This window comes from Papio anubis, chromosome 5 (assembly GCF_008728515.1).
Source record: "Papio anubis isolate 15944 chromosome 5, Panubis1.0, whole genome shotgun sequence".
Taxonomy (NCBI): domain Eukaryota; kingdom Metazoa; phylum Chordata; class Mammalia; order Primates; family Cercopithecidae; genus Papio; species Papio anubis.
The window spans coordinates 9,494,281-9,522,107 of NC_044980.1; the positions used below are offsets into that span (position 1 = coordinate 9,494,281).

General features: G+C 38.1%; 1 protein-coding gene across 7 annotated transcripts in view; it reads left to right on the forward strand.

Annotated features, from left to right (window-relative positions):
• The window catches only part of MARCHF6 (membrane associated ring-CH-type finger 6), a 79,663-nt gene that overhangs the window by 33,225 nt on the left and 18,611 nt on the right, over positions 1–27,827 (forward strand). For 6 of the 7 annotated variants that reach the window (XR_004183646.1, XR_004183647.1, XM_031666085.1 and 3 more), the window contains 15 exons: positions 1,980–2,148; positions 3,183–3,372; positions 5,427–5,488; positions 6,075–6,107; positions 8,605–8,656; positions 12,179–12,237; positions 13,426–13,506; positions 13,749–13,817; positions 13,898–13,972; positions 14,777–14,911; positions 17,257–17,376; positions 18,819–18,919; positions 22,593–22,730; positions 23,769–23,973; positions 26,840–26,909. Coding sequence is in view for 5 of the 7 variants with exons in the window: in XM_031666085.1 (XP_031521945.1) it covers positions 1,980–2,148; positions 3,183–3,372; positions 5,427–5,488; positions 6,075–6,107; positions 8,605–8,656; positions 12,179–12,237; positions 13,426–13,506; positions 13,749–13,817; positions 13,898–13,972; positions 14,777–14,911; positions 17,257–17,376; positions 18,819–18,919; positions 22,593–22,730; positions 23,769–23,973; positions 26,840–26,909 (1,559 nt within the window). In the remaining 2 variants the exon portion in view is untranslated. The remainder of the gene's footprint in view (positions 1–1,979; positions 2,149–3,182; positions 3,373–5,426; positions 5,489–6,074; positions 6,108–8,604; positions 8,657–12,178; positions 12,238–13,425; positions 13,507–13,748; positions 13,818–13,897; positions 13,973–14,776; positions 14,912–17,256; positions 17,377–18,818; positions 18,920–22,592; positions 22,731–23,768; positions 23,974–26,839; positions 26,910–27,827) is intronic. The other variant, XM_031666088.1, reaches the window with a different exon arrangement.

Below are 27,827 nucleotides of genomic sequence, written 5' to 3' on the forward strand. Positions count from 1 at the left end.
TCTATAGAATTTTTTTTTTCTGTGAAATTTTACTTTAAATTTCCTTGATGTCTTATCAGTTTCTATATATTCTGTAGCTCAGTAATTGAGGTCATCTGTAGGTGCACTGTATCAGTTATCTGTTGCTGCAAAACAAACTGTCCCAAACTTTAGTGGTTTAAAACAACTACCATTTTATTTGCTTATAATTCTGGGGTCAGCAGTTTGGGCTGGGCTCAGCTGAACTTTTCAACTATTGGGCTTGCTTAGGTCACTCAGCTGTTTTACTGAGACTTAATGATCTAAGATGGTTTATCTGAGATGCCTTGGTTCTCCTCCTTATGGCCTCTTATCTTTTGGAATGCTAGTGGTGCTTCTTTACATGGTAGTCTCAGGGCAGCATTCTAAAAGGGCAAGAGAGGAAGCTTGCAAGCCCTCCTCTGGGCTCTGGAACTTAGGCAGCATCACCTCTCTCCAGGATTCACAAAACCAGCCCAGATTAAAGGAATAAGCGAAAAGGACTAGAGTTTGTCACCAAATGTTTAAAATCTGTAACAAACAGTTAGGATTATTGCTGATGGCAAGGAAGATATAAAGGGGATATTTTGGTCCAAACCTTTCAGAATGTAATAGCCTGGAGAGTTCCTTAGTAAGGTGGTGGTTAGGATTCCTCTTTTGATTCAGGACATACTGCAGACTATATTTTCTAGGGGCCATGCCAGTTTAGTTTAAGTTTGGCGCTGCTGGGTCAAGGTCTACCAGATTGACCCTTCTCAGGTTTTCTATGGAGGAAAAAAGGGATTCCATTAAAATAATGGATTTTCCAGTGGCTAAGAGTTCAGAGGTGTTTATCTGTGAATAATTCTGAAATCATAAACATGGACTAGGGAAGGAAAGATAAGCCTCTTAAGAGAGGAAAAGGAGAAAATGGTCCTTGGTATCACAACATTTGATGCATTTTCTTGTATGATTACTAAAGGAACCATACTTCACCTTTCTGGATTTGTTGAGAAACGAATACGCTTTTGGCATGTTTGCAGTTAGCATCAAAACTTGATTTGCTTTCTGAATGAAAAACTTTTTTTTTTGAGATAGAGTCTCACTCTGTACCCATGCTGGAGTGCGGTGGCTCAATCTCGGCTCACTGCAACCCCCACCTCCTGGGTTCAAGCCATTCTCCTACTTCAGCCTCCCGAGTAGCTGGAATTAGAGGCGCACACCATCATGCCTGGCTAATTTTTGTATTTTTAGTACAGATGGGGTTTCACCGTGTTGGCCAGGCTGGTCTCAAACTCCTGACCTCAAGTGATCCGCCTGCCTTGGCCTCCCAAAGTGCTGGGATTACAGGCATGAGCTACCACGCCTGGCCAAGTGACAAACTTCTATAAAATTTGTAATAGACCTCTTTGTCTTACATATGGCATCCTGAATATCTCTTAACCTTCATTTCGTTATGTTGTCATTAGACTTGTCTGGAGGAGCTTCTCCTCTTTTCTGATTCGATGATTCTATTAATTTGTGTGAGTTCAGGTGTCAGCTAATCACATTTTTAAACGTGTGTAAAATAAGGATACAGAAATTCTTAGAGTTGGACAGAGTTTTTAACCTTTGGTAAATTACATAAGTTTAATGCATGGCCTTTGTCAAGTATTAGACTGCTTTTGTCTTTTTTGCTGTCTGCCTTTCTGTTTCTAGGCCATTTTCAAAAGATAGGCTATGGATAGGTAATTTCCATATAGTTTTGATGGTATTTGATGCCTAAATAAGATATATAATACAAGTATATAAATATGTATAGGTTCTCTTATAAATAGAATTTCACCATAATCACAAATAGTTCTGTTGGAGAAACTTGAGATTTTCATCCAAAAAATTATTATTTATTTTTCTGGCTGTTTTTTTCCTGAGACTTAGTGTAAAATAAAACATTTTACCTTTATTTTCCTAATTTTAAGTGTTCTTTGGGGTAATTATATGTACTTTTTTTTTTTTTTTAATAGGGAAAATTTGTTGGCAGATTGTTTGCAGGGTTGTTTTGTGGTGACATGCACACTGTGTGCATTCATCAGCCTGGTGTGGTTGAGAGAGCAGATAGTCCACGGGGGAGCACCAATTTGGTTGGAGCACGCTGCCCCACCCTTCAATGCTGCGGGACATCACCAAAATGAGGTAACTCCCCTTCTCCAAAATTGATTTTACTTAGGTAGGTCATGAGAATTATTGTCTCTCTCTAAGACTCAAACTCTTGACTTCCATGTCCCTCATAAATGTTCTTTTGTTATTACAAAGGAGGGCAGTGGAAAGGTTTGGGTGAAGATGAAGAGAGATGTGAAAAATCAAGAAAGTGTTGTTATAACTTTGCCTCTTAATTTTCTAGCTAGAGTAGGGACAGCATTGGGGGTATACTAAGGTCTTTGTGCACAATCTTACCCACTGAGCAGAAATTTGAAAACATTTCCTCAAGTGTTTGTTAACAGAATTAAGTTGCGTATATGTATATATGTATGTGCATTTTAAAAAAATGTATTTTCATCCCTGATGCTGTCAATAAAGACAAAGGCTGTCCTATAAGGAGGACTACAGAATGATGTTTTTAAGAGAGTCAGTTTGTTAACCATTTTCTATAATGGTTTGTGAACTGTTACTCCGCTAAATTATACTGAACGAATATGTGCACTATGAAGTGAGGTTATGTTCCTATATACTAAAATTGATCCCACATCGGATACATTTAAAAAAGATGTCTTTGAAAGGTTTTCTTTTTAAAAAGAGTTTGGTAGAGTTTATATTTGTTTTCTAGTTTTTTGTTTTGTTTTTTTTGAGATTGGGTCTTGCTCTGTCACTCAGGCTGGTGTGCAGTGGCATGATCCCACCTAACTGCAGCCTTACAACCTCCGGGCTCAAGAGATCCTCCTACCTCAGCCTCCTGAGTAGCTGGGACTACAGGCGCAAACCACCATGCCTGGCTAACTTCTTAATTTTATGTAGAGACAGGGTCTTGCTGTGCTGGCCAGGCTGGTCTTGAACTCTTGGGCTCAAGCAATCTGCCTGCCTTCGCCTCCCAAAGTGCTAGGATTACAGGCATGAGCCACTACACCTGGCCTAGTTTGTTTGTTTGTTTGTTTTAGCAAGAATAATGTGATTTGGAAACAGAGCAAAACAGACAAGTGGATCTAAATTTCTGGGCTTTTCTGTGATTTTAGGCTCCAGCAGGAGGAAATGGTGCAGAAAATGTTGCTGCTGATCAGCCTGCTAACCCACCAGCTGAGAATGCAGTGGTGGGGGAAAACCCTGATGCCCAGGATGACCAGGCAGAAGAGGAGGAGGAGGACAATGAGGAGGAAGATGACGCTGGTGTGGAAGATGTGGCAGATGCTAATAATGGAGCCCAGGGTAATGGCTGCTTGTGTGTCCTCAGTCTTCAGCACTGCAAATCTGTTCTCAACTTGCATTGAGGAAAAGGGCTGGCATTTTCAAATTTTAATGTTGTGAAGTTCTATTTCTAACTTATTTTTACTTTATTTTGGCAAACTGGCATTTATGGATGTACATAAATATGTTTTTTTCAGTGAAACAGCATGTTTTATGTTTTAAAATCCTTTTTACACAGGGACTTTTTTTATAGGATAGATAGGAAGAAATTATTTTTTAAGTTGGATTAGGTACTACTTTTTTTTAAATAAAGGACTTTGGTACAGATTTACCACATTCATTTGCTTCTGTCTTTCCATGTCCCTTGAGTCAGTGCAATTTTTAAAATTGAAAAAGAATCTTGAAGTGTATACTGCAGACAAGGTGCCATCCAAATAAATCAATATCTCATTTTCTAGCAGTGTAAACTCTAGCATATAAAATAAGATCCAAGACAGGAGGTGGGTAGATCACTTGAGGTCGTCAGGAGTTTGAGACCAGCTTGGCCAACATGGTGAAACCCCATCTCTACTAAAAATACAAAAATTAGCTGGGCGTGGTGGCGCACACCTGTAATCCCAGCTACTTGGGAGGCTGAGCTAGGAGAATCCCTTGAACCCAGGAGGCAGAGGTTGCAGGGAGCTGAGATCATGTCATTGCACTCCAGCCTGGGTGACAGAGCAAGATTCCGTCTCAAAAAAAAAAAAAGTTTCCAAGACAGAGTCTGCCAGTCAGCTGTCGGTCACTCACTTCCCCTCCTCCCTCCCACCACAGTTTTTCTGTCAAGCTTTGCACTGTCCCTAGGTCTACTTGGCATGCCTGATACTTGATTGTCTCTTTGTGTCAGGCACTCTGTTAGACACTGAGCATGTAACTGCGACCAAAACATTAGACTGCTGCATTCCTGGAGTTTCTGGTTTAGTGAAAAAGTAGGAAAGACATGTCGTGTGATAAGTGTTGTGCAGGTTGCTCTGAGGATGCTGTTGGGGAGAGACCTATTTAATTAATTTACTTTTTTTTGAGACAAGGTTTTGCCCTGTCACCCGGGCTGGAGTACAGTGGCAGGAACACAGCTCACTGCAGCCTTGACCTTTTGGGCTCAAGTGATCCTCCTACCTGAACTCCCCAAGTAGCTGGGTCCACAGGTGTGTGCCACCATGCCCAGCTAATTTTGTTTTTGTTTTTGTTTTCGTTTTTGTTTTCCTTGGTAAAGATGGGTTCTCCCTGTTGTCCTGGCTGGTCTTGAACTCCTGGGCGCAAGTGATCCTCCTGCCTCAGCCTCCCAAAGTGCTAAGATTACAGGCGTGAGCCATTTTGCCCAGCCGAGACCTGTCCTAAATAAGGTTTCCCAGGTAGCTCAGAGTACCTGGTATTTGAGCTGAGACCTCTGAAGGATGATGAAAAGTGGCTTGTGTAATGGTAATAGGGAACCTTTGCAGGGAGAGGTCAGAGGCTCTGAGAATACAGCTTGCTGCTACCTTTGGGTCTGGCTATTATTTCTCTCCCTTGATCTAATACAGTAGCTCCTAACTATTCTTTCTCCTTCCATTCTTGCTCCACATAATTCATATTACTCTGCTGCCTTTAAATCTTTTAGTAGTTTTCCCATTACTAAAGAATAAAATCCAGACTCCACATTTCTCTTGTATGATCTGATTTCTGTCTTCTACTACCCATATCATTACTCAGAATGTCCTAGTCCCCTGGTTTCCTTTTCTCAAATCTGCCAGATTCTTTCCTGGCTTAGAGCTATTGAATTCCTCTCTTTCACATAACCCTGTTTGTTCCCTTTCTGGCATTTATCTCAATCTAGGATTACATTACTTTATATGTAGTATTTATTTATATGTATGTTTTTATTCTTATTTGTTCCCTGACAAGCAGATACTCGGTATGGAAATGTGGCTTAGCTTCTCAACAACAGCTTACAAAGTACTAAGTTTTACTATTTTTAGTGCATTTTATTATTTTTTTATTATTTATTATTTTTAGTTCAAATTCCATTAGTAATCTTTAAATTGCAATTATATTTTCAGATGACATGAATTGGAATGCTTTAGAATGGGACCGAGCTGCTGAAGAGCTTACATGGGAAAGAGTAAGACCTTTTTCTGTCAAGTATCCTGGTGTTTTAATCCTAAAATATATTTTAAACTTTGTTATATTTAGATGTTATGGTTACAGTTGATGAAAAGTTACTGGAATTTTCATTCCTAGTGAAAGTTAAGTGACATACTGTTTGTGGTGAAAATATTGTGATGTTGGTGGCTTTTTTTTCTCTCTTACGAAACCTTGTTCCATTTAGGAAATGTTTTACCTGAAATTGTGGATTTTTGAAAAACAAAATAACAATTTAAATTTAAATAGTATTTTCATGCTTCAGTTGACAAAATAATACAGTTGTATTATGAAGTAGTCTTAATTAGCTCTATATCTTCAGTAACGAATCCAAGATGGAATTTTTTTAGACTTTATAAATCATGTAATTTTGAGTAAAAGGAGACTCAAAATATAAAACTGTCATTCAGAAACAGAAATTTTTTTATTTTCTGAAAATGATAGGAAGTAATGGAAAGTTGTGGATGGAGGACTATATTTAAAGATATTGAAAAGAAAATGAGGCTTTTCATAAATTAGGATAGAAAGTTCTGTTGAATCTTAATGCTTATCGTTTTTATTTTTAGATGCTAGGACTTGATGGATCACTAGTTTTTCTGGTAAGTGAAACTAATTAATTTATTTATGTATGTATTTTTATAATGGAGTCTCGCTCTGTCACTCAGGCCTGGAGTGCAGTGGCGAGATCTCGGCTCACTGTATCCTCTGCTTCCTGGATTCACACCATTCTCCTGCTTTAGCCTCTCGAGTAGCTGGGACTATAGGAGCCGGCCACCACGCCCAGCTAATTTTTTGTATTTTCAGTAGAGATGAAGTTTCACCGTATTAGTCAGGATGGTCTCAATCTCCTGACCTCGTGATCCACCCACCTCGGTTTCCCAGAGTGCTGGGATTACAGGCGTGAGCGACCGCACCCCGCCTAAGTGAATTCTTTTTAATAACAGAATTGGAGTTGTCTTAGTGATTCAGAAACTTCACATTTATAGTATGTAGTAAAGGTCAAGATGCCTTTTGGCTTTTGATTACTTTATATGTTGAAGATTGTATGTTTAGTGTGCTGAAAATATTAAAAAAGCATAAAGGTAATAACTATTTTTAAAAAATTATTAAATATTTGATTTTTAGTAAAGAAAATAAACTTCAAAGTTAATGGTAGTTAAAAAGAACTTGGTCTTCTTTTAAAGTTCCATCTTGCAGTGTTTATTGCCTGTACTGGTGGAAGCAAAGTGGTTTTGCATATTTACACAGTTAGACACCCCAGGCTGATGTTAGGTTTTCCTGTTTGCTGAACCCCACCTATCTTTACCTAGGAACTCTGCCTTATTAGTAAAGGTTGCAACTCTAAGGTGAGAGCAATTCTTTAAAGAAGTTGTTCTTTAAAGAAGAAATGATGCTGTTTTCAGGTCCTGTAATATGAAGTTATTTGCCATTTGAGATTTTTAAATAGCTTAAGATGACTTTGGCTGCAGGTAGCAGAACCCTACTGGTTGGAACATTAATAAAACAGGAAGTCCGGAGAAGAATGAGCTTGAGGTTGCTTGATCTGTAAGCCCAACAATGTCCTCAGAGACCCAGATATCTCCATCTATCTCCTTTGCTGTCCTCGGTGTTGGCCTTCTCCTCAGGCTGGCTCCAGATGTTAACCAGAAGAGGATGTTGAATTTAGCAGTGTGTAGATTTTTAGGAACATATCTGGTATAATTCCACAGTTTAGTGGGAATGTGGTATTAATGAGCTTCTAGTCATGGTTTGATCACAGTCAGTATAGAAAGCATTATTTGGCCACATACTGATTTATATTTATTACCCTGCCAGTTCCTCATAAATGACGGACAGAAGTCGTTAAGGTAGTGGTATTGACTGAAACCCATTTGAATTATTGAAAAAACTTTTGACAGGATGAATTCATTATTTTAGTAAAAAATATTTAATGTGAAGATGTGTGCCAGCTATTGTGATAGGCACTGGGGAGTTCAGTGATGAATGAGACAGGGTCCCTGTTCTCAAAGATGCACTATATTGAGGTGGAGAGAAATGCACATGTAAACAAGGAACGTTTTGGAGACTCAGTGACAAAAAGTGTGCACAGGACACAAGGGGCACAAAAGGGAGTTTGATTAGGTCTGTCTTAGTGGAATGGAGTTTGTCAGCAGGAGATTTTCAGTGAAGATAACTTAGAGGTTGAAGCATAAAATATGTTGGGGATAGGGAAAATTTAGGAGCCCTTAAGGCAGAGAGGTTGAAAAAATTGAGCCAGCACGGTGAGAAGAAATGTAGTAGTCATTTACAAACTAATTACCCTTCTTGCTGGTTGGATTTGTGGAAGATTAGGGGACCTGAACAGAGAAATCCTTTTTTTAGACAAAAGATCTTTCGAAGGATCATTTAACCTGATGGTTAAGGAAGGTCGTGGGCATAAATGAATGGACTTGGGCAGTCTGGTCAGTGTCAGCATGGGGCATAGCTAAAGTGCGTGCAACACGGCTGAAGGAATAGGTAGACAGCTGTCACCTTAGAGGCGACAATATGTAACTGTGGGAGGTGACCAGATGGTCAGGTGAGACAGGACAAAGAAAATTAGCGCACCACAGGGAGTGAGGGGACCAGAGGGAGATCAAGCTAGAGTTTTCCAAAGGAGAGGTAGCCAGGCAGTAGTGGCCTTGTAGGTGTCAAGAAAGCAGAGTAGATGTTGAAAGAAACACTGCAGTTGACATTAACGTGATGTTTACAATTAATTTGGCTTTCAAATTTTTCTCCATTTGAAATTTTTGGTGTCATTTGATTTAAATGAAATCTGGTATTTATGAAAATCTATGTAATTTGTGTTAGATTATTTCTAAAAAGGAAGTATTTATAAATGAATTTGTTTTTTCTACATGTAACATTTTTGAGTTGTATTAGGCTTAGTTGTATGAGCTAGCTAATGAAAAATGAAAGTTACATATTATGTCTAGATTGAAATCCCAAAACAATAGAGGGAAAATTTCAATCTTAGCTGTTTTTAGTATTTGGTTCTAGCTAAATAAGTGGAATAGTCCAATTAAACATATATTAAATATGAATTGAATATGCTTTGTTGATACTTTTTTCCTTTAGGAACATGTCTTCTGGGTGGTATCTTTAAATACACTGTTCATTCTTGTTTTTGGTAAGTTGTGTTTGTGCTTTTATTTTTTTATAGTATTATGGTAGGAATTTAGTTTTGTAGGAGCTTTGTTATAGATTTATTTTTTTTTAACATAAGAATAAATACTAAGTGGTATATGAAAATAGTTTCAGATACAAATACCTGTATAGATAGGCCCCAGACAGACAGATACTTTCCTAAGCAGCAGTGACTGCAGTTACCTACTTGTCACTCCTTCTGTTTTTTTTTTTTTTTGGTAGAAGCTGGTTTTAGACTGACTTGAGAATACACAGTTTCCCACTTCTGGAATTACTTTTATGCTGATTGTCTGTGTGCTCTTCCCTATGGTGGAAGATCTTGTTTTCATCTGTCAAAATCCTGACCATTGCCTTCTAGAGATCTTGACTTGGGAGCTGTTACCAGAGCTGGGTATAGGCTTGTGGGAAGACAGTAAGCCTTCCCCAAATGTGAGCCCCCCTTAGAACCAGATTCCAGGACATGCAAAATCACTTCCAAGCACTTCTGTGGGGGCAGCTGTGAGGATTCTTTGACAACACACGGTGGTCCTTCCCATTGGGAGTAATTAGAGAAAGAAAGGCAAGGTTGAGGAGACACTGTTGACAGAGGTTTTTCTCCTTACCAGAAGAGGTAAGGAAAACTAAGTTGAGTAAACCAAGTCCTTAGAATTCAGTTTCTGTATCTCTGAGGGTTGAGGAGGTAGAGTCTGATAGAATGGGGTTACTGTTAGGTGTCCTATGGTTTGTGTCTCAGAGACCTCAGGCAACATATCCCTATATAGGGATAATCTATGAGAAATTCCTTCCTTAGTACATAGGATTTACCCCTTAGTTCTGCTGAAGAGGATGAGTAGCGATTTCCCGGCTTCTTCCACCAAATTGCAAGTTATTTGCTCTGTTGGGGACTACATTGTAACGTGTAAAGCAGATGTCTTTAATAAGAAGCCATGTGGTGTAAGGGGCTTTGAATATTTGGACTGAGGATGAGGCCAAAAATTGATTTCTGTATATTATGTGTAAAAGAGGAAGAGAAATTTACTTGTATTTTATTAACAGTATTTCGGATACTTCCATTGATTTCTTAATTTTTAGTAGATACTCACAAAATTGCAGATTTAATAGGAAGCTCATTCTTTGTTCGCCTTGCATGTGGGGGTGTCTGTATGTTATTCTGCAGTTATTTTTCATTATGTGAAATAATTCATATATAGACTGAAACTGTTTTGATCTTGACTGTATTTGTTTTTGAGAGAAAAAAATGATCTATAGATTTAGGTCTTTACTCTTGCAGAAAAGCTTAATGCTAAATTAATGTTTGTAGAAACAGGTCACATTTAAAACATGAATTATACAAATAAGAACTCTCATTTATAGAAATCTAAGTAAATAGAAATTATAGAAATCTAAGTAAAGCTTTTTCTAATCCAATCTCCTGAGCTTATACTGCGAAAAGAATTTTCTTAGTAAACTTATGTTTTTTTATATAGTTAGGATCTTTTGGAAATGAAACAAGTTTTCTTCCATTAGGAACATACTTTTTCTTTTAATCATTGGGATTAAACACCCTCCTGTTTTCTTCCTGCATGGGTTGCTCTGTTGGAAATTTTCTATAGGCAGTGTTTTGACTCTTGTGGTCATACGCTTTGCAGAAATATAATTTGACAAAGCTGTGGTCTTCCAGTAGAAGGTGACAATCCTGAGAAATTATCCTTTTTCCATTAGTTTGTGTGTAATGGGATAGAAAACTGTTGTCGCAACTGGTGTTTAAGGTTAATAATTATTTAATACCTCTGCAAATAGAGTTAAAACTTACCCTTCCCAGGGGCCTAGTTGAGTCGTCTCCAGACTGGGATATGAGAGCAAAATAGGCAAAATTCAACATACAGCTTTTTTTCTTACCTTTTAAAATTTCTTCTGCTTTATATTACACACAATATGTTAGTAAACTAATACATATATATATATATATAAAATTTATAAATAAATTTAAATATATTGGGAATACATGTTCAGAAAGATTCCTACCCATGAAATAGTAAGAAGGCCAGATCCCTAGTAGGTTCACTCTGACTTCTGTGATTGAGTTTCTCACTTCCCTGGTAATCTGTGCTGTCAATTTATTTGTACCATAAAGAAAAGATAACTGCATTTTATTATTAAGAATGAAGTAAAATTTAGCCTGAAAGACTTGAGGAAAAAGAAGACTATAAAAATTCTTACTATAAAGATTTTAAAAAGATTTTCATACTTAGCTATAATGCCATTATCTCACCTTACAACATTATTAGAATTTAATATTTTCCAATAATCCATCATATTCAAACTTTCTGGGTTGTCCCTTGGATACCATTTTGCAGTTGGTTTCTTTGAATGAAGATCCAAATAAGGTCCACATATTACTTTTAGTTGTTAAGTCATAAGTTATTAGTCTTTTAATCTAGAGTACTCTTCTCTTTGGTTCCCCCAACTCACCCTATTCGGCCATTGATTTGTTGCTGGGATTAGGTTAACTATTCTTGCAGCATGTCGTGTTTTACGTCTGTCCATCTGCTTCCCAGATGTTCTCTGCCTTTATCCTTTGTCTCCCATATTTCTCTTAAACTAGAAGTCAGATCTAAGGGCCTTAATTAGATTCAGGTTCAATACATCTGGGACAAATCCATCACTGGTCACTCTGTGCCTATTAATAGTGTATGTGAGGAGCTGAGATACTTATGTTGGATTATCCACTTTTATCACTGGATTCAGGTTATATCAACCTGGGCCTCTAATCTTAGGTTTTATTTTTCCCTTTACCATTAGAAGATAATCTGTTGGGAGTGATATTTTAGTGTCTTACAGTGTTCCATCAACCTTCCACTTAATGATTTTTGTTAGCTCTTAATGGTCCTTGCCATAATCACTTACTGTGTTAAGGGTGGCAAAATGGTGATTTTTAAATTGTCATTTTTTACATTTATTGGCTGACTTTTCTGTAAAGAAGAAGAAATTCTTATCAATTTGGGACTATTCAGTCAACCTGAACCTGTTTGTCCAGGACAAGTAGGACAGATGCTTATTTTTTTCCCATTAATTTTAGTTTTCAGAATAAGGAATTGGCACATTAACTATTCTAGTTGGTGTGCTAACTGCTTCCAAAACATGAAAGTGTTTTATTTGATGTTGCTTTTTCTCTTTTCATGATTATTATTTTGGGCTTTTCCGTTTTTGAGCATCATAAGCTCATGGATTTGTATATGTTCAGTGTTTTTCCATCAGTTTTGGTCATTATTCTTTTTGATGCTCATATTCTCTCTTTGGCCTGTTTTCACAATGGTTTCTCTGTTGATTTGGCATGGCCTTATTAGACCTTAATAACTTGGTTGTTCTCTAGTTACAGAGAATGTCCTAGGCAGTGTATTTTTAGCCTAGTTCTGGAATCTTTCATTTCTCCAAGAAGCCCTGGTTCCTTTTAGTGGCGGATTGTAGTAGGAGTGTACATTGTTTTGATGTTGAAGTTTTCATTGAGTTTTTTCCCCCCTTTTAGCATTTTGCCCTTACCATATTGGTCATTTCTCCCTTGTTGGTTTGGGATTTGAAGAACACGTGAGTATAATACTTTTACAAAATTATTTTCATTCATTACTCCCAAATGTGATTATTAATCAAATAGCATTCTAAAGAGTTATATCATTTCTTAATTGGCATTATGCAAGGGAATAGTTAGGCGATACCATCTCTCTTTTTTTTTTTTAAATAACAGTGGCTCAAGAGTTAGTGGTCTTGTTGCCAACTAATGAAAATGTGCTCTGAAATCCATTCAGCTGGGTGGGCCTGAGGCATCCTGGGGAAAAGTTTTCCACAGGCTGATTTTCCGTCCATCTCAAGAACTTGTATGTTCACTTCTTTCCCTTTCCGCAGGTGCCCCCTGCTGAATTTAGAAAAGTAACAATATATCAATCAATTTAAAAAGGATAGACTATTTTGGAATGATGGGTTGTAGTGTTTTCTAGAGTGCTTTAGTTTTGACATATTATCAGTATTCTCCAGAGTTAAATAAATTTTGGAAGGATTATTATTTCTTTGTTGGGTCCCTAGAAGAATTTAGTCTTTTAAGGAAGAGCTGACTATCTGGGATCATATGCTCAGTTTGTATATATAAGATCTGAGAGATCACATTCTGAAGTGTTCTAATATTTAGTACACATCTGATTCTCACTAGTTGAATGCAAGAACTTGAAAGGTTCAGATAAGTGTTTTGAAAATTTTTGACTTTCCAAACTATTGCCACTTGCTATCTGAAACTCAGAAATCAAAAAATACTGATAGGCATTGTTTGTTACTTTCAAAATTCTTTCTGTAAGTTGAGAATGGTACAGATTTGCAGAGCAAGGGAAACTTGAACAGTTACTTCTAGTGGTAAGAAATGAGGTGGCTGGGATATTACCCGGCTGGTGCGTGACTTGGGCAGTGTGTTCTGCTTTCCAGTGAGAGTAGAGGGCAGGCTGTTGTATTACAGGGCTCTTGTTTTTGTAAAATGTAATTCACTCTACTGTTATTTTGTCTCCTTGGGTAAAGTGTTATTTAATTTTTCTTCATTTTTTAGTAGTTTGTAACAGTCAGTGAGAGAATTTGGTTTTCAGAGATGTCATCCAAAGGAGATTTTACAGTTGTTTTCTGGTTATAAATTGTCTCGACAATTCTCTTCAGTCATTTTGATTGTTTAATATGGGAAAACTGGGGTGTAGGACATGTCGTAAAATTAAATTTTATTTACTTTTTTCTTATTTCCAGGTCCAAGCATCTCATTTTGAAGGCCTAATCACAACCATAGTTGGGTATATACTTTTAGCAATAACATTGATAATTTGTCATGTATCCTTTAATGAACCAACTTGGGTGTTCACTAATGTTATTCATACCAAAGAACTCTTCATTAATGGTAAAACTTGTCTCTCCTCGTCCTCTTAGTAAAAGTTGTTGGTATTTGCAGTAAGGGTCAGTGGACAAAATGTGAAATAAATTAATTCTGTCAAAAAATACTAAATGTTGGCTAAGTAGTTACCTGTTTCATTGTACCTTTAAATACTCAGTTTTTCCTTGACCTGATGCTGTAGGGCTTGGCAACTCTTGTGAAATTTCATAGATCTCGTCGCTTACTGGGAGTCTGCTATATTGTTGTTAAGGTAATTCCTGTTATAACTTAAAATTGGAAATGATTTCTCCTACATTTGGGTGATACTGATGACCTTTATTTTCACTTAAGGTCTCTTTGTTAGTGGTGGTAGAAATCGGAGTATTCCCTCTCATTTGTGGTTGGTGGCTGGATATCTGTTCCTTGGTAAGTTGAGTATTAATTATTGTATAATAGCATAATTTCAAGGCTTCAAAAAAGGAAGTTTTCAGCATGGGTTCTTTTTAAAGGAAAGTAAATATTTGATAATTTGCTTATTCTTTTGGCAAGTGTATCTGTATAGAGTCTTAATGTTAATTTTTCTTGAGTACCTGAGTTTTTGAGGCTTTGTGCAAATTTTTTGTGTCAGGACATTTTGGATGGAATCTTTCTATTAACTAGTGGAGAATTGTATTGCCCATTTTGCTCTCTTAAATTTTTATAGATAATGCCAAGACATTATATACATAGAGTGATTTGATAAGGAAGCTGTCTTTGTAGTAATAAATTTAACCCTAATCATTTGATTTAACTAAGATGCTCAGTCTTGATTATAATCTTTAATTGCTGTTAGTAATAATCAGTTTTTGATTTTTTCAAAAATGTTTTATGTATGGAAAAGCTGTCTTTGGTTCTGAGATAACATTTACCCTCCCATACCTTACTTTTAAAACTTCTCAAGAATGCAGACCTATAACCAAGAAAAGAAGGTTTTATATTCATCAAAAATAGTTCTTTAATAGAATCAATATTAATAAAGCTTTTACCAATTGGTTTATCATTCTTTATATTTGAAGCAGTAGCCAATCTTGTTTGTAGTTCTATGTCACCGTGGAATGACATTAAGTGAACTGCAGTTGTAGAAATTGTTCCTTGCATGTGTATTGATTATTTATTTCCTAGAAGATGAAAATGTTAGTTTGGCAAATGTAGGGGGCACAGATCTCTCTTACCTGTCCTCTTTTGGCTCAGGAAATGTTTGATGCTACTCTGAAAGATCGAGAACTGAGCTTTCAGTCGGCTCCAGGTACTACCATGTTTCTGCATTGGCTAGTGGGAATGGTGTATGTCTTCTACTTTGCCTCCTTCATTCTGTTACTGAGAGAGGTAAGTCCACAGGGAAATGCTGATGCTATACATTTGTAAAAAGGACTTTTGCTTTCACCACCAGTCATGTCTCAACGGCTATGATGATTTCCTACCTAAATCATATTCTCTACTATTTTATTCTAAGAGGGAATAATTTATAGGGGACTTTGACTTAATTGCTTTTAACTTTTTCAGTTGTTTGTCTCCATAATTGGCAAGTTTTAATATTTCTGTCTAAGTTTGAAAGACGATTCAACTGAGGAAAAAAATAAGAGGACTCACTTTTTCATACTTTGTATATACTTTAGCCATCCTCTAATACAGATTCTTGGAATTTTGTATGATGTGAGTGTATCTCAGACCTCAAGGAACTGTAATGATGGAAATAACCAAAAGGATATGGTTTTGCAGGATCGGATATTTAAAGTCACTTTGATTTAGGCACCTTAAGTATAGAATTACAATGAGAGTCCTTTATGATTCCAGTTCACTGGCCTGATGGGTTACCTTTATTTATTTATTTATTTTTTGATACTGAGTCTTGCTCTGTTGCCCATGCTAGAATGTAGTGCCATGATCTCGGAACCTCCGCCTCCTGAGTTCAAGTGATTCTCCTGCTTGAACCTCCCAAGTAGCTGGGATCATTCCCGGCTAATTTTTGTATTTTTAGTAGAGACAGGGTTTTACCATGTTGGCCAGGCTGTTCTTGAACTCCTGACCTCAAATGGTCTGCCCACCTTGGCCTCCCAAAGTGCTCGAATTACAGGTGTGATTCACTGTGCCTGGCCTGATACCTTTATTAATCCTATTTTTGGAATCTGGTTCTAAGTGATTTGAAGATGATGAAAGCAGATGAGTATTTCATTAGTGTACATGTTAAGCTCAGTCGTTCCCCAAATAGTGAATGCTCACTGTGTGCCAGACACTGTCCTGTATTGTGGGGTATCAGTGAGAAACAAAGGCACAATTCCTGTTCTCCTCAATTTTATAGCCTGAAAATGAATACAGCATGGAAAATGTCAGCTCACACGGGGACTGGTGATGGAGATGTGCAGGGTGTGGAGGAGCAGGTTGACAATTCCAGTGGGAATGGAACACAAAAGCACAAAGGCTGAATGCTGCTCTTGGTGTACTTTGTTCTTTGAAAGATTGCAGGAAGAGGAGGAGGGGTCAGGGGCCAAAGCATTCTTCTGAATCATATAGTATAATTTCAGTAAATTCTCTTGGTAACTAAAGCTTTCATTCTTTCTTTGAAACAAATGATTGAGAACTGAAGCAAGTACAGAAATGTGTTTCTTAAAAATGTAATTGTATGTGAACTCCAGATTACTTCATTAAGTGAATAAAATGCTTTATAATGATTTTTCATTTTATCAGTGTGGTGGTTTTTGTTGATATAAAATTTTAGTATTTGGAACTTAGATAGAACCTTAGAAATCACACACTGTAACCCCATTGTTTAGGAGATGGAGAATAGAAGTTTGGGCAGATTAGATGCATTACAGAGGGTAACTCAGTGAGTTTGGACCACATAGGACTATTACCCAGACTCCGCCTTTACCCCATCACCTACAGCCTCTTGGGTGATGATTTTCATTCACAGGGGGAAGGCATAGATAGTAAAATGAAGACACTGAGGCTGTAGGGTTTCTTAATTAAGATAACTCTGTGGAAGTGTAAGACTGAAATTCAGACCTTCTATTTTTTTTTTTTTTGAGACGGAGTCTCGCTCTGTCACCCAGGCTGGAGTGCAGTGGCCGGATCTCAGCTCACTGCAAGCTCCGCCTCCCGGGTTTACGCCATTCTCCTGCCTCAGCCTCCCGAGTAGCTGGGACTACAGGCGCCCGCCACCTCACCCGGCTAAGTTTTTGTATTTTTAGTAGAGACGGGGTTTCACTGTGTTAGCCAGGATGGTCTCGATCTCCTGACCTCGTGATCCGCCCGTCTCGGCCTCCCAAAGTGCTGGGATTACAGGCTTGAGCCACCGCGCCCGGCCCAGACCTTCTATTTAGGACATTTATAAATTGCAACATAACCCTTTTACTATAGTAGTGGTTGTATTTATTTTTCATCTCAGAGGTCTAGATTTCTTGACACATTTGACCCAATGAGTGGTTTTTTTGTTTTGTTTTGTTTTGTTTCCAGTGAATGCTGATGTCAAAGGACATCATCAGACACAGGGTACTTTTCATAAAGATTCTGGTTTAGGAACTTACTTTCCTAGGAATACCATATACATTTTCTGGGGCCCACTTTAGTTGCCAGAATAATTTTAAGTGCTTATTTTTCTGTTAATGTTTTAGCTCATATATATAATTTGAAGACACTGGTGAATATTTATAGTATTTAAAATGTATTTGCAGGTACTTCGACCTGGTGTCCTATGGTTTCTAAGGAATTTGAATGATCCAGATTTCAATCCAGTACAGGAAATGATCCATTTGCCAATATATAGGCATCTCCGAAGATTTATTTTGTCAGTGGTAAGAAGATGTTTCCATTGTTTTTCTGAATAAAGTATGCTAACCTATAGTTTTGTTTAGGTTTTTTTTTTTCCAGTTCTCAAGCGGGCTGATAAGAGTATATTGAATAATATAGTCATCTAAGCCTGTAGTATTCAATTGTCCAGTAGCTGTTTTATTGGTTACTTGGTTAAAATACATATGTAAAAAGATATTTACTAAAAGGAAGATGCTTTCTTGTTCTATCATAGTATAATTCAGGGGTCCCTAGCCCCCATGTTTTGGCTGGGTACTGGTCCATGTCCTGTTAGGAAATGGCTGCACAGCAGGAGATGGGCAGCGGGCAAGCAAGCATTACCACCTGAGCTCCACCTCCTGTCAGATCAGCCTTGGCATTAGATTCTCATGGGAGCATGAACCCTATTGGGAACTGTGAGTGTGGGGGATCCAGGTTGTGTGCTCATTATAAGAATCTAATGCCTGATGATCTGAAGCAGAACAGTTTCATCCTGAAACCCCTTGGAAAACTGTCTTCCATGAAACTGGTCCCTGGTGCCAAAATGGTTGGGTACCACTGGTATGATTGATTGCTGAATTACGGTTGTCTGAATTATGTTTAATTTGCATTGAAGCAATGGAGACTTATTACTGGCTTGTAAATTAAACTCTTAACAGAAGCATGTCAAAGTTTCCCCACCTGGAAGAAGAAATTACATAGTTAAATCTAATTTCTTTCTTTCTTCCTTTCTTTTTTTTTTTTTTTTTTTTTGAGATGGAGTTTTGGTCTGTCACCCAGGCTGGAATGCAGTGTGGTACGATCTCGGCTCACTGCAACCTTCACCTCCGGTTTCAAGTGATTTTCATGCCTCCACCTCCCAAGTAGCTGGGATTACAGGCGCCCACCACCACGCTCAGCTAATTTTTTGTAGTTTTAGTAGAGACGGGGTTTCGCTATGTTGGCTAGGCTGGTCTCGAACTCCTGACCTAGTGATTCACCCGCCTCGGCCTCCCACAGTGCTGGGATTACACCCAGCCGTAAATCTAAGTTTTTCTAAAATAAAATTCTTAAAGTAACATTATGTGCTTTGAAAGCTTTTGTAGCCATTTACATGAGGTCAAGTCTTAGCTGGTTACAAGTGATTTATTAAGTTGCAGGCATTTCTGCTGCTTCATTTTAAGTTTCTATCTCATTTCTTAGGTAGCAAGCGGTGATTATCCTTTGTGGCTTCCGTTTTAGCATTTGTGTCCTAGATGGGAGGTCCTTACAGGAAGAAGGGCAGGCATCTTAGGAAAACATTTTTATACAAAATGACTCAGGGGTAATGTGTAGAGTGGGAACCACTTGGGTTTTGAGTAGATACAGGCCTGGACTGCATGTTGCTTGACTGTGTTCAGAAGTCTGCCTGTCTTGCACAGGAGTGATTGACTCTTATAGTGGTGTCATACCCTGTTTCATTCTGCAGATTGTCTTTGGCTCCATTGTCCTCCTGATGCTTTGGCTTCCTATACGTATAATTAAGAGTGTGCTGCCTCATTTTCTTCCATACAATGTCATGCTCTACAGGTAAGTTTTAAAAATTCAGAATAGCTTTACTAATTTATCTCTGTTAGAGATTTGATATTCAGATTACATTAAACGTTAAAAACATTTCTTACAGATAACTAGAAATCATCTGACAGTTAAATGTTGCCTTATTCTACCTTTATTTTTATTATTTTTAAAATTAAGCTTAATGTTTAAAAAATTTTCTGGACCTTTTCCACTTTGCATAAATTTTGCCTTATTCTAGATCAGATAAACATTAGTAGTTGCATTTTCTAAAGGAAGATGTTTATTTTTTCTGCACATAAAGTATGCATTTACACAGCATTGAAATGTTTTACCATACCTAAGGAGAGTGTATTAGCATCATCTTTATTTTGAAAAGCACATTATGAAGAATAAAGCCAGAGTTGCACATTTAATTATTAAAAATAGGGTACAAAGCTTGTAGATAGAAACTCTTTTTTGCTTTAAAATCTTACGTGGGCTAAGGCTGGGCGCAGTGGCTCAAGCCTGTAATCCCAGCACTTTGGGAGGCTAAGGCGGGTGGATCACGGGGTCAGGAGATGGAGACCATCCTGGCTAACACGGTGAAACCCCATCTCTACTAAAAATACAAAAACAAAATTATCCAGGTGTGGGGGCAGGCGCCTGTAGTCCCAGCTACTTGGGAGGCTGAGGCGGGAGAATGGCCTGATCCCAGGAGGTGGAGCTTGCAGTGAGCCAAGATTGTGCACTCCAACCTGGGTGACAGAGTGAGACTCCGTCTCTTTTAAAAAAAAAAGAAAATTTAGGTCGGCTGGGCATGGTGGCCCATGCCTGTAATCCCAGCACTTTGGGAGGCCAAGGATCACCTGAGATTGGGAGTTTGAGACCAGCCTGACCAACATGGAGAAACCCTGTCTCTACTAAAAATACAAGAAAATCAGCTGCGCATGGTGGCACATGCCTGTAATCTCAACTACTTGGGAGGCCGAGGCAGGAGAATCACTTGAACCCAGGAGGCAGAGGTTGCGGTGAGCCGAGGATCGTGCTATTGCACTCCCGCCTGGGCAACAAGAGTGAAACTCCATCTCAAAAAAAAACTTAAGCCATCCGGAAACCTACCACTACCGGTAGTCTCTACCACTCATCCTATATGCTCTTTCTTTAGGGATTTGCGTTATCCCCATAGTCATTATCCTAATTGCAGGCAAATTGGATTATTTCCTCAAGTTTACTTCAAATAAGTCTTTAAAGTATTGTCAATTCTAATTTCTTAAAATCTCTTACTAATGTAACTTGATTTGCCATTTAGTAACTAATTTAGGCCTTCCTCTTGCTCTCCATTCATCTGCAACACTTCTGCCTCTAGATTCTCTAGAACTTTGATTATTTTACCCCTGTGTTTAAAAGTTGTCAGCATTTCCTCTGTAATCTATGTGATATCTACACCATTTAGAATGAGATGCAAGGCTTGGCATAATCTCATGTTGCTTTTTCAACATCTTGTGTCAGCATTGACTGACTTGAATTTTTTAAATTGTGCTACACTGCCATTGAGGCTCCCCTGATTTACTTAGCTGTTTGTCTTTTTCTCTCTGTTTACAATAATTTTCTTATCCATGTTTGAGTGGCAAGCATTTGATCTTCTTTTTAAAATCCAGATTAAGGTTTTTAAATTTTATTTTTTATGAGAAAGAGTCTTGCTGTGTCATCCAGGCTGGAGTGCAGTGGTATGATCATGGCTTACTGCAGCCTCAACCTCCTGGGCCCAGGTGATCTTCCCACTTCCGCGTCCTGAGTAGCTGAGAGTACAGGTGCAAGCCACCACACCTGGCTAATTTTTGTATTTTTTGTGGAGACCAGGTTTCACCGTGTTGCCTGGGCTGGTCTTGAACTCCTGAGCTCAAGTCATCTGCCTGCCTCAGCCCCCCAAAGCGTTAGGATTACAGGCATGAGCCACTGTGCCTGGCCATCATTCCATTCTTTAAAATCATCTTCATCGTTGTATTTCTTTTTATAGCATTTGTTAAATTACTTTACAAATACGTATTGTTTTATCCAAGATGTCTTATTTAGGTGTTTTTCTCTCTTTTTTTTTTTAATTAAAAAAAATATTTTGTGGAGACAAGGTCTGACTGTGTTGCCCGACTGGTCTTGAATTCCTGGCCTCAAGCAATCCTTCCACGTTGGTCGCCCAAAGTGCTGGGATTATAGGTGTGAGCCACTGCGCCTAGCCTCTTATTTGGATCTTAATGCTTTGCATAGGAACATGATTATTCAAAGATAAAAGCTTTATTGTACACAGAGTAAAATCTCAAATTTGTATTTTATTAAATTAGAATTGGAAAATACTTATATCCTGATTCTTTAAAGTGGCAGAAAAAATACCAGTAAGTAGTTTAAAATGCAGCATCAGTTTATGACTTTTAAAATCATTACTCTTTTGTGATAAAACTTTATTTTTCTACACTTAGAACTTTTATAGATTTGGAGGATTTCTTACCTTTTAGTTCATGTATAGTATGTATGATTCCAGTCATAAGAGAACCAGGAAACACACACAGGTTCAGCTTTATATGTTGTTGGGATAAACCCATTGCGGTGATCAGTTATACATAGAAGGTTAGAGTTTTTGTGCTATAGCAGTATTTAGTTCATTCATCCATTAAACAAAATTGAGAGCCCTTATATGCCGGGTACTTTTCAGTGTGCTAGGGACATAACAGTGAAAAAAACAGAATCAAGAAAACATCCTGCTCCAGTAGAGCTTACATTTTAATGGTGGAGATAGACATTAAAATAGATGAAATATACAGTGATGCCAGTGGTCATAAGTGCTATGGGGGAAAATTCAAGTTGGGAAAGGGGATAGAGAGTGGGCAGGATAGGGTGACAATTTAGGAGGCGTGACTGGTAAAGACCTGAGGGGGTGACAGTTGAGGAAAGTCCTGAAGGAGTTGAGAGAGAGAGCCACGTGGATCCCTGAAGGCAGAATATTCTTGCAGAAAGTAGGTGCAGTGGCACCCAGGTCTGTTTGAGGACCTGCAGGAGGCAAGTTTGTTTGCAGTAGAAGGAAAAAGGCAAAGAATTGGCCCTGAAGTCAGAGGTCACGGAGAAAGAGTCTTGTAGGACATAAGCACTTTGGCTTTTACTTGAGTGAATTGAGGAGCTCTTGGAAAGCTTTGAGCAAAGGAGTGATCTAACTTAGTTTAAAGAGGATCATTCTGACTGCTGTGATGAGAGGAAACTGGGTTGGAGTGGCTGGGTCAGAAACAGGAAGCCAGCTGGGAGGATAATACGGTGATCCTGGTGAGAGGTGAGGGTGGCAGAGATGAACGGGAGGTAGCAGTGGAGGCCATGAGAAATTTTTAGGTTATTGTTAAGGTACAGTCAAAAGGATTCTCTAGCTGTTTGGATGTGAGGTGTAAAAGGAAGGAGTGACCTTTTGTGTAACATGCTACTAATGTAGCAAGTGAGGAGAGAACCAAGACCTACCTATCAGTTTAGCAAAATGAAAGTCGTTGGTGACCCTTATCAGAAACAATTTGGTGGAGTTTGTGGGGAAAGCCTCACTGAGTTGGAGAGAGAATGAAAGGAGGGGTAATAAAGATAGTAAGTTTATTAGACTCTTAAGAAGTTTTGTTGTAATCCCATTAAATAGTAGTCATATGCAAAATACAATTCACATTATCAATCCTGGCTCTTTCAGTGATGCTCCAGTGAGTGAACTGTCCCTCGAGCTGCTTCTGCTTCAGGTTGTCTTACCAGCATTACTTGAACAGGGACACACGAGGCAGTGGCTGAAGGGGCTGGTGCGAGCGTGGACTGTGACCGCCGGATACTTGCTGTGAGTATGAGCAGTTGACTTCTTGGACGTGCATGTCATTTGTGACTGTTGAATAACCTTTCTGGAAAAAGTATGTAGAAAAATTAGTTTTAATAAAAGACAATTTAGTAATACTTGCAAGTGCATATGATACTTCTAAATAAGAAATTTTTTTTTATCATTGTCCATCTTTTCATGGAGAATATATGCATTATTTTTGCCCTCTTATAGAAGTTTGCTGCTGGTCCAGCTTTCATGGAGTAAATGTCTTTTTTTTAAGTGCATTAAAAACAAACCAGTTTAGCTTTATTTAGACCAACTAACTTACCTTTGTTTAGTGCTCATAACCTGGTAAATGGGTTCTTCTCAGATTTGATTTCTCAATCTTTTAGTGAACATACTGCATTGTTTTCTTTTTTCAAGCTTTATATACTGTATATTTATTTAAAAGTTGAATCTTTAAAAATTTTTCAGTTTGGCATCTTGTAGGTATCTTAAAGATGAAGTACAGATCTGGTTATATTTGCTTGAACATCTGTCCTTCTCTAACTGCTTCCTCCCCTAGTCTCAGTTTTGACTTAGCTGATGTATAGCTTGGAGGTTTTTACAAATTTATAGCTTGTAGCTACATGTTGCAGTAGTCATCGGTAGAGAAGATAAGAAGTTTTTCTTTTCCTCCTGTAGATCCTTAACAATATATTGTACATTGTAAGTATGTACTTACACCTTGTGCTTGTAAGTACTTAGAAGTGTACTTGTAAGTATCTTGTACATTGTACTTTTTTCTTTCAGTTGTTGATTTCTTCTCAGATACTGGCTGAAGAAAACATAAAATAGGTTGAACTTATGGGGTATTCTACAAGTTAATTAACATTAAATTTAGAAAGGTTTAATTTAAAGCAGGTGCGAACATTTAGACCAAAATGAGGTAATAATGTGTACAAATTCTGTATTGTACATTTTCTGCCCTTAGTAGTATATATGAAGAAAATGAGTGTCATGTCTGCCATTTTATTGTGACCTGAAGTGAGACTTGTTACTGATGTAATTTTTGCACAGGGATCTTCATTCTTATTTATTGGGAGACCAGGAAGAAAATGAAAACAGTGCAAATCAACAAGTCAACAATAATCAGCATGCTCGAAATAACAATGCTATTCCTGTGGTGGGGGAAGGCCTTCATGCAGCCCACCAAGCCATACTCCAGCAGGGAGGGCCAGTTGGCTTTCAGCCTTACCGCCGACCTTTAAATTTTCCACTCAGGGTAGGTACTGTACAGACTTAATCACATATAGAGGTTTTTTGTTTTTTTGTTTTTCAAATTGCTGTTGAGAATTGGTGCTGTTAGCATGCAGTCCTCTGTATAGACATGTTCCACATTTTATTACCCTCATTATCTAACGTAAATGATCAGGTAAGTTTATCAAATTTCAGAGATAAGTCACAGAGTTGGGATTCTCTCGGCTCTTGCTCCCTATTTAAGAGGAAAAGACTCTACAGTAATTAAGAAACTAATGTTATTGATACATTTCAACAATGTGTCAGGAACTAGAATGGGCATTTTGATGTTCTCTCATTTAATCTCCACTCAAATACTGTAAAGTATAGGCGATAATTTCATGTTTATAGCTGAGGAAACTGAAGGCAGTATTGGTTAAGAATGTGCCTATTCCATGTTCTTTAAACTAGCAAGTGATCAATCTTTGTGCAACTCAGAATGTTGTCAGAAATGTAAGCTGATGACTGCTCTATGATTGCAGTGAAGTCATCCTTCATTTATATCAAGTCTGTTATTTTAAAATGCCCTTTAATAATGAGATGGACTTGTGAGTCTGATCATTTTAAAACGTGGGCAGGTTATTTAACCTCTCAGCCTCACATTTCTTTTTTTGTAAAAATAGTCATTATTATACCTTTGTATATTACTGTAGGTCACGTGTTCAGTCAGTCATTCAGCAAACATGTCTTAAGTGTCTATGATTGATATTTTCAGTGTCTGTGAGGATATAGAGAGCATACGTGGTCTTTGCTCAGAAAGAGCTTACAGTCTACTCAGAGATGAGAAAGGCAGTGGCAGATTTGGGTTCTCATGCTGGATGTTTACAGTGGGTGCTGTGACTCCTTCAATCAAGAACCGCTTGTTCTTAATATGGGCCCAAAGGAATCTTCCTAGAATAGGTGGTGCCTGAACTGTCTTAAACATTGAGAGACCTGGCAGAGAGTGAAAAAAAGGAAGTGGGAAGGACATTCCAGAAATATGTCAGGACTAGGGCACATTAGGCATGGTGCGCTTGGAATTGCAGATAAGGGAGTTGTGTTGTTTTGTTTTTGAGACAGGGTCTTGCTCTGTTGCCCAGGCTGGGGTGCAGTGTTGCGATCATGGCTCACTGTAGCCTTAGCCTCCTGGGTTCAAGTGATCCTCCTACCTACTCAACTGTCCAGTTAGCTGGGACCACAGGTACATGCCACTACACCTGGCTAATTTTTATATTTTTTATTGAAACAGGGTTTTGCTCTGTAGCCCAGGCTGTTCTCAAACTCCTAGTTAAAGCAGTCTGCCTGCCTTGGCCTCCCAAAGTGCTGTATTACAGGTGTAAGCCACTGCACCTGGCCTAATTGAATATATTTAGAGGGTGAGGTGTATGTCCAGGAAAGGTGAGGAACAAGGGGAGAGATGAGGGGCCACGGGAGTGGTGAGGGATAAGGTCGGGAAGAGGTGAGGGACAAGAGGAGTGGTGGGAGGAACCAGATAATGGAGCACCTTGAGCACCCTCTGCACGAGTCCACACTCACTGAATTGTTCTTCTACTCCTTTGTCCCCTTGAGGGGTGTATCTCTTCCTGATTCTGTGGCTTATTCTAGAGGACTTTGCTGCATAACCCTGAGGAAAGCATGAAGGTCATCTTTTCCTTTATCTCTTAATAGCAGACCTCATAGTCAGCTCCCTTTTTTTTCCCCTTGGTCTTTACTCAGCTCTCTCGCCTCTCCAGAGACAAAAAAAAGGCCTTCTGAGCAACAGTTACTTTCTGGCCAGATCAGAGACAGTATCAATAAATGACTTTTCAGGCAGTTAGAGCCGACAAAGCCTCGGAGTCTCGTGGGTTTTGTCATCTGTCCTTTTCAGGCTTCCCATCAGAGCTCTGCCCTCTGGTCTTGTGGAGATGAACCTGGTAAGCTAGTTGCTGCCTTTCTGCTCAGGGAAGCTGGTTTCCTCCTCTCTGTGTGATCACTTTTTATCTGCACTTCTGTCTTAGTCTGTTTTCACACTGCTAATAAATACCTGAGACTAGGTAATTTATAAAGGAATGAGGTTTAATTGACTCATAGCGTTCACATGGCTGGGGAGGCCTCACAATCATGGCGGAAGGGGAATGATGAGCAAAGTCATGTCTTACATGGCAGCAGGCAAGAGAGCTTGTGCAGAGGGACTCCCATTTATAAAACCATCAGATCTGGTGAGACTTATTCACTACCATGGGAACAGTATGGGGGAAACTGCCCCATGATTCAGTTATCTCCATCTGGCCCTTCCCTTGACACCTTATTACAATTCAGGGTGAGATTTGAGTGGGGACACAGTCACACCGTATCAACTTCTCAGTACAGAAGCACCGGTTTATATGGCTATTTACATTTTGATTTAATTAAAATTAAATAAAGTTAAACATTTCATTACTCATTTACACTAACCACATATCAAATGCTCAGTAGCCACATGTGGCCTAGTGGCTACTGCATTGAGCAGTGCAGATCTAGACATTTCTGTCATCATAGAATGTTCTAATTGGATAGCACTGTTATTTGATTAAAAGGTGAATGTTTTTAATTTGTAATGTTTTATTTTAATAATGGGAAAATTTAAGCTGAATTAAAATGTTCTCTGATTAAAACATAAATTTGCCATTTACTTGTGGGATGTATCTGATTATGTGAGAATGGATACTTATTTTCATTTAGGCGTAAATCATAGGTAATTTTACTGAAAATACAAATTTTATGTGAAATTGCAGGAAACCTGGCAACACAAATATAGACATTTTCTTTTTAATGGGAAGATTGTGTTGATTCTTTGATAAAATACATTGAGCTCATGTTCCCTATTTATGCACTCTTTTTGTTTTACCTTGCAGATATTTCTGTTGATTGTCTTTATGTGTATAACATTACTGATTGCCAGCCTCATCTGCCTTACTTTACCAGGTATGAGCTTGTGCTAGCCTTCAGCTAATAGCATCATTAAGGTTATTTATTTAGCTATTTGACAGAGTCTTGCTCTGTTCCCCAGTCCGGAGGGTAGTAGTGTGATCATAGCTTATGGCAACCTTGAACTACTGGGCTCAAGCAATCCTTCCGCCTCAGCTAGGTCTATAGCTCCATTTAGGAATTCAAAAATTAGAGTACCATATTAGGAAGACAATCTGTAGGAAAAAATACACTGGAAATTTGTGTCTTGCTGTTCTCTCTAGCCTATTGAGAAGTAATCACGTAAAGTAAGTTACTGAATTATGTAAATGATCTTACCCAAGTGATCGTTGTGGGACGCTGTAGAGTTTATTCCGAACAACTTTTTGTATGAGGTGCTCCCTTAGACTACTCTCAAATCCATTTTTCACATTCCAGTATATTCAGATAGTCTTAACTTTTTCTAAGAAAATTAATACGGTATTCTTTGATTATTGTGCTTTAAAATGTTATTGTGCCCACTCATTAAAATAAGCTTAGTTTTCTGTCTTGATGAATGAGCCAGTTGGAAGAAAGTTACTCTAAATTATTTGTAATGTTTCTAAATATTGAAAGTAATTCCCCACTTTTGTCCTATTATTTGCGTAACAGTTTCATTTGGTGATAAAAACAATGAAAACATTAATTCCCTCAAAAGCTTTTTTATACCTAAAAGAACAAGTAATTGGCATGACAAAGCAGTGTGTGTCCCAGTAGAGCTCACCTCCATTGAACTTAACCTAGTTTTGGTTGTGATTTCATGAAATCGTGCATTCTTCAGACGTTGTGGTTTTTGTCTTTTGTTTTTTGATGAAGACATTGATATATCGAATGTGATATCTTTTTCCTAATGTGAAAATACTAACAGAACAACATGAAGATTACAATTCTCTTTAC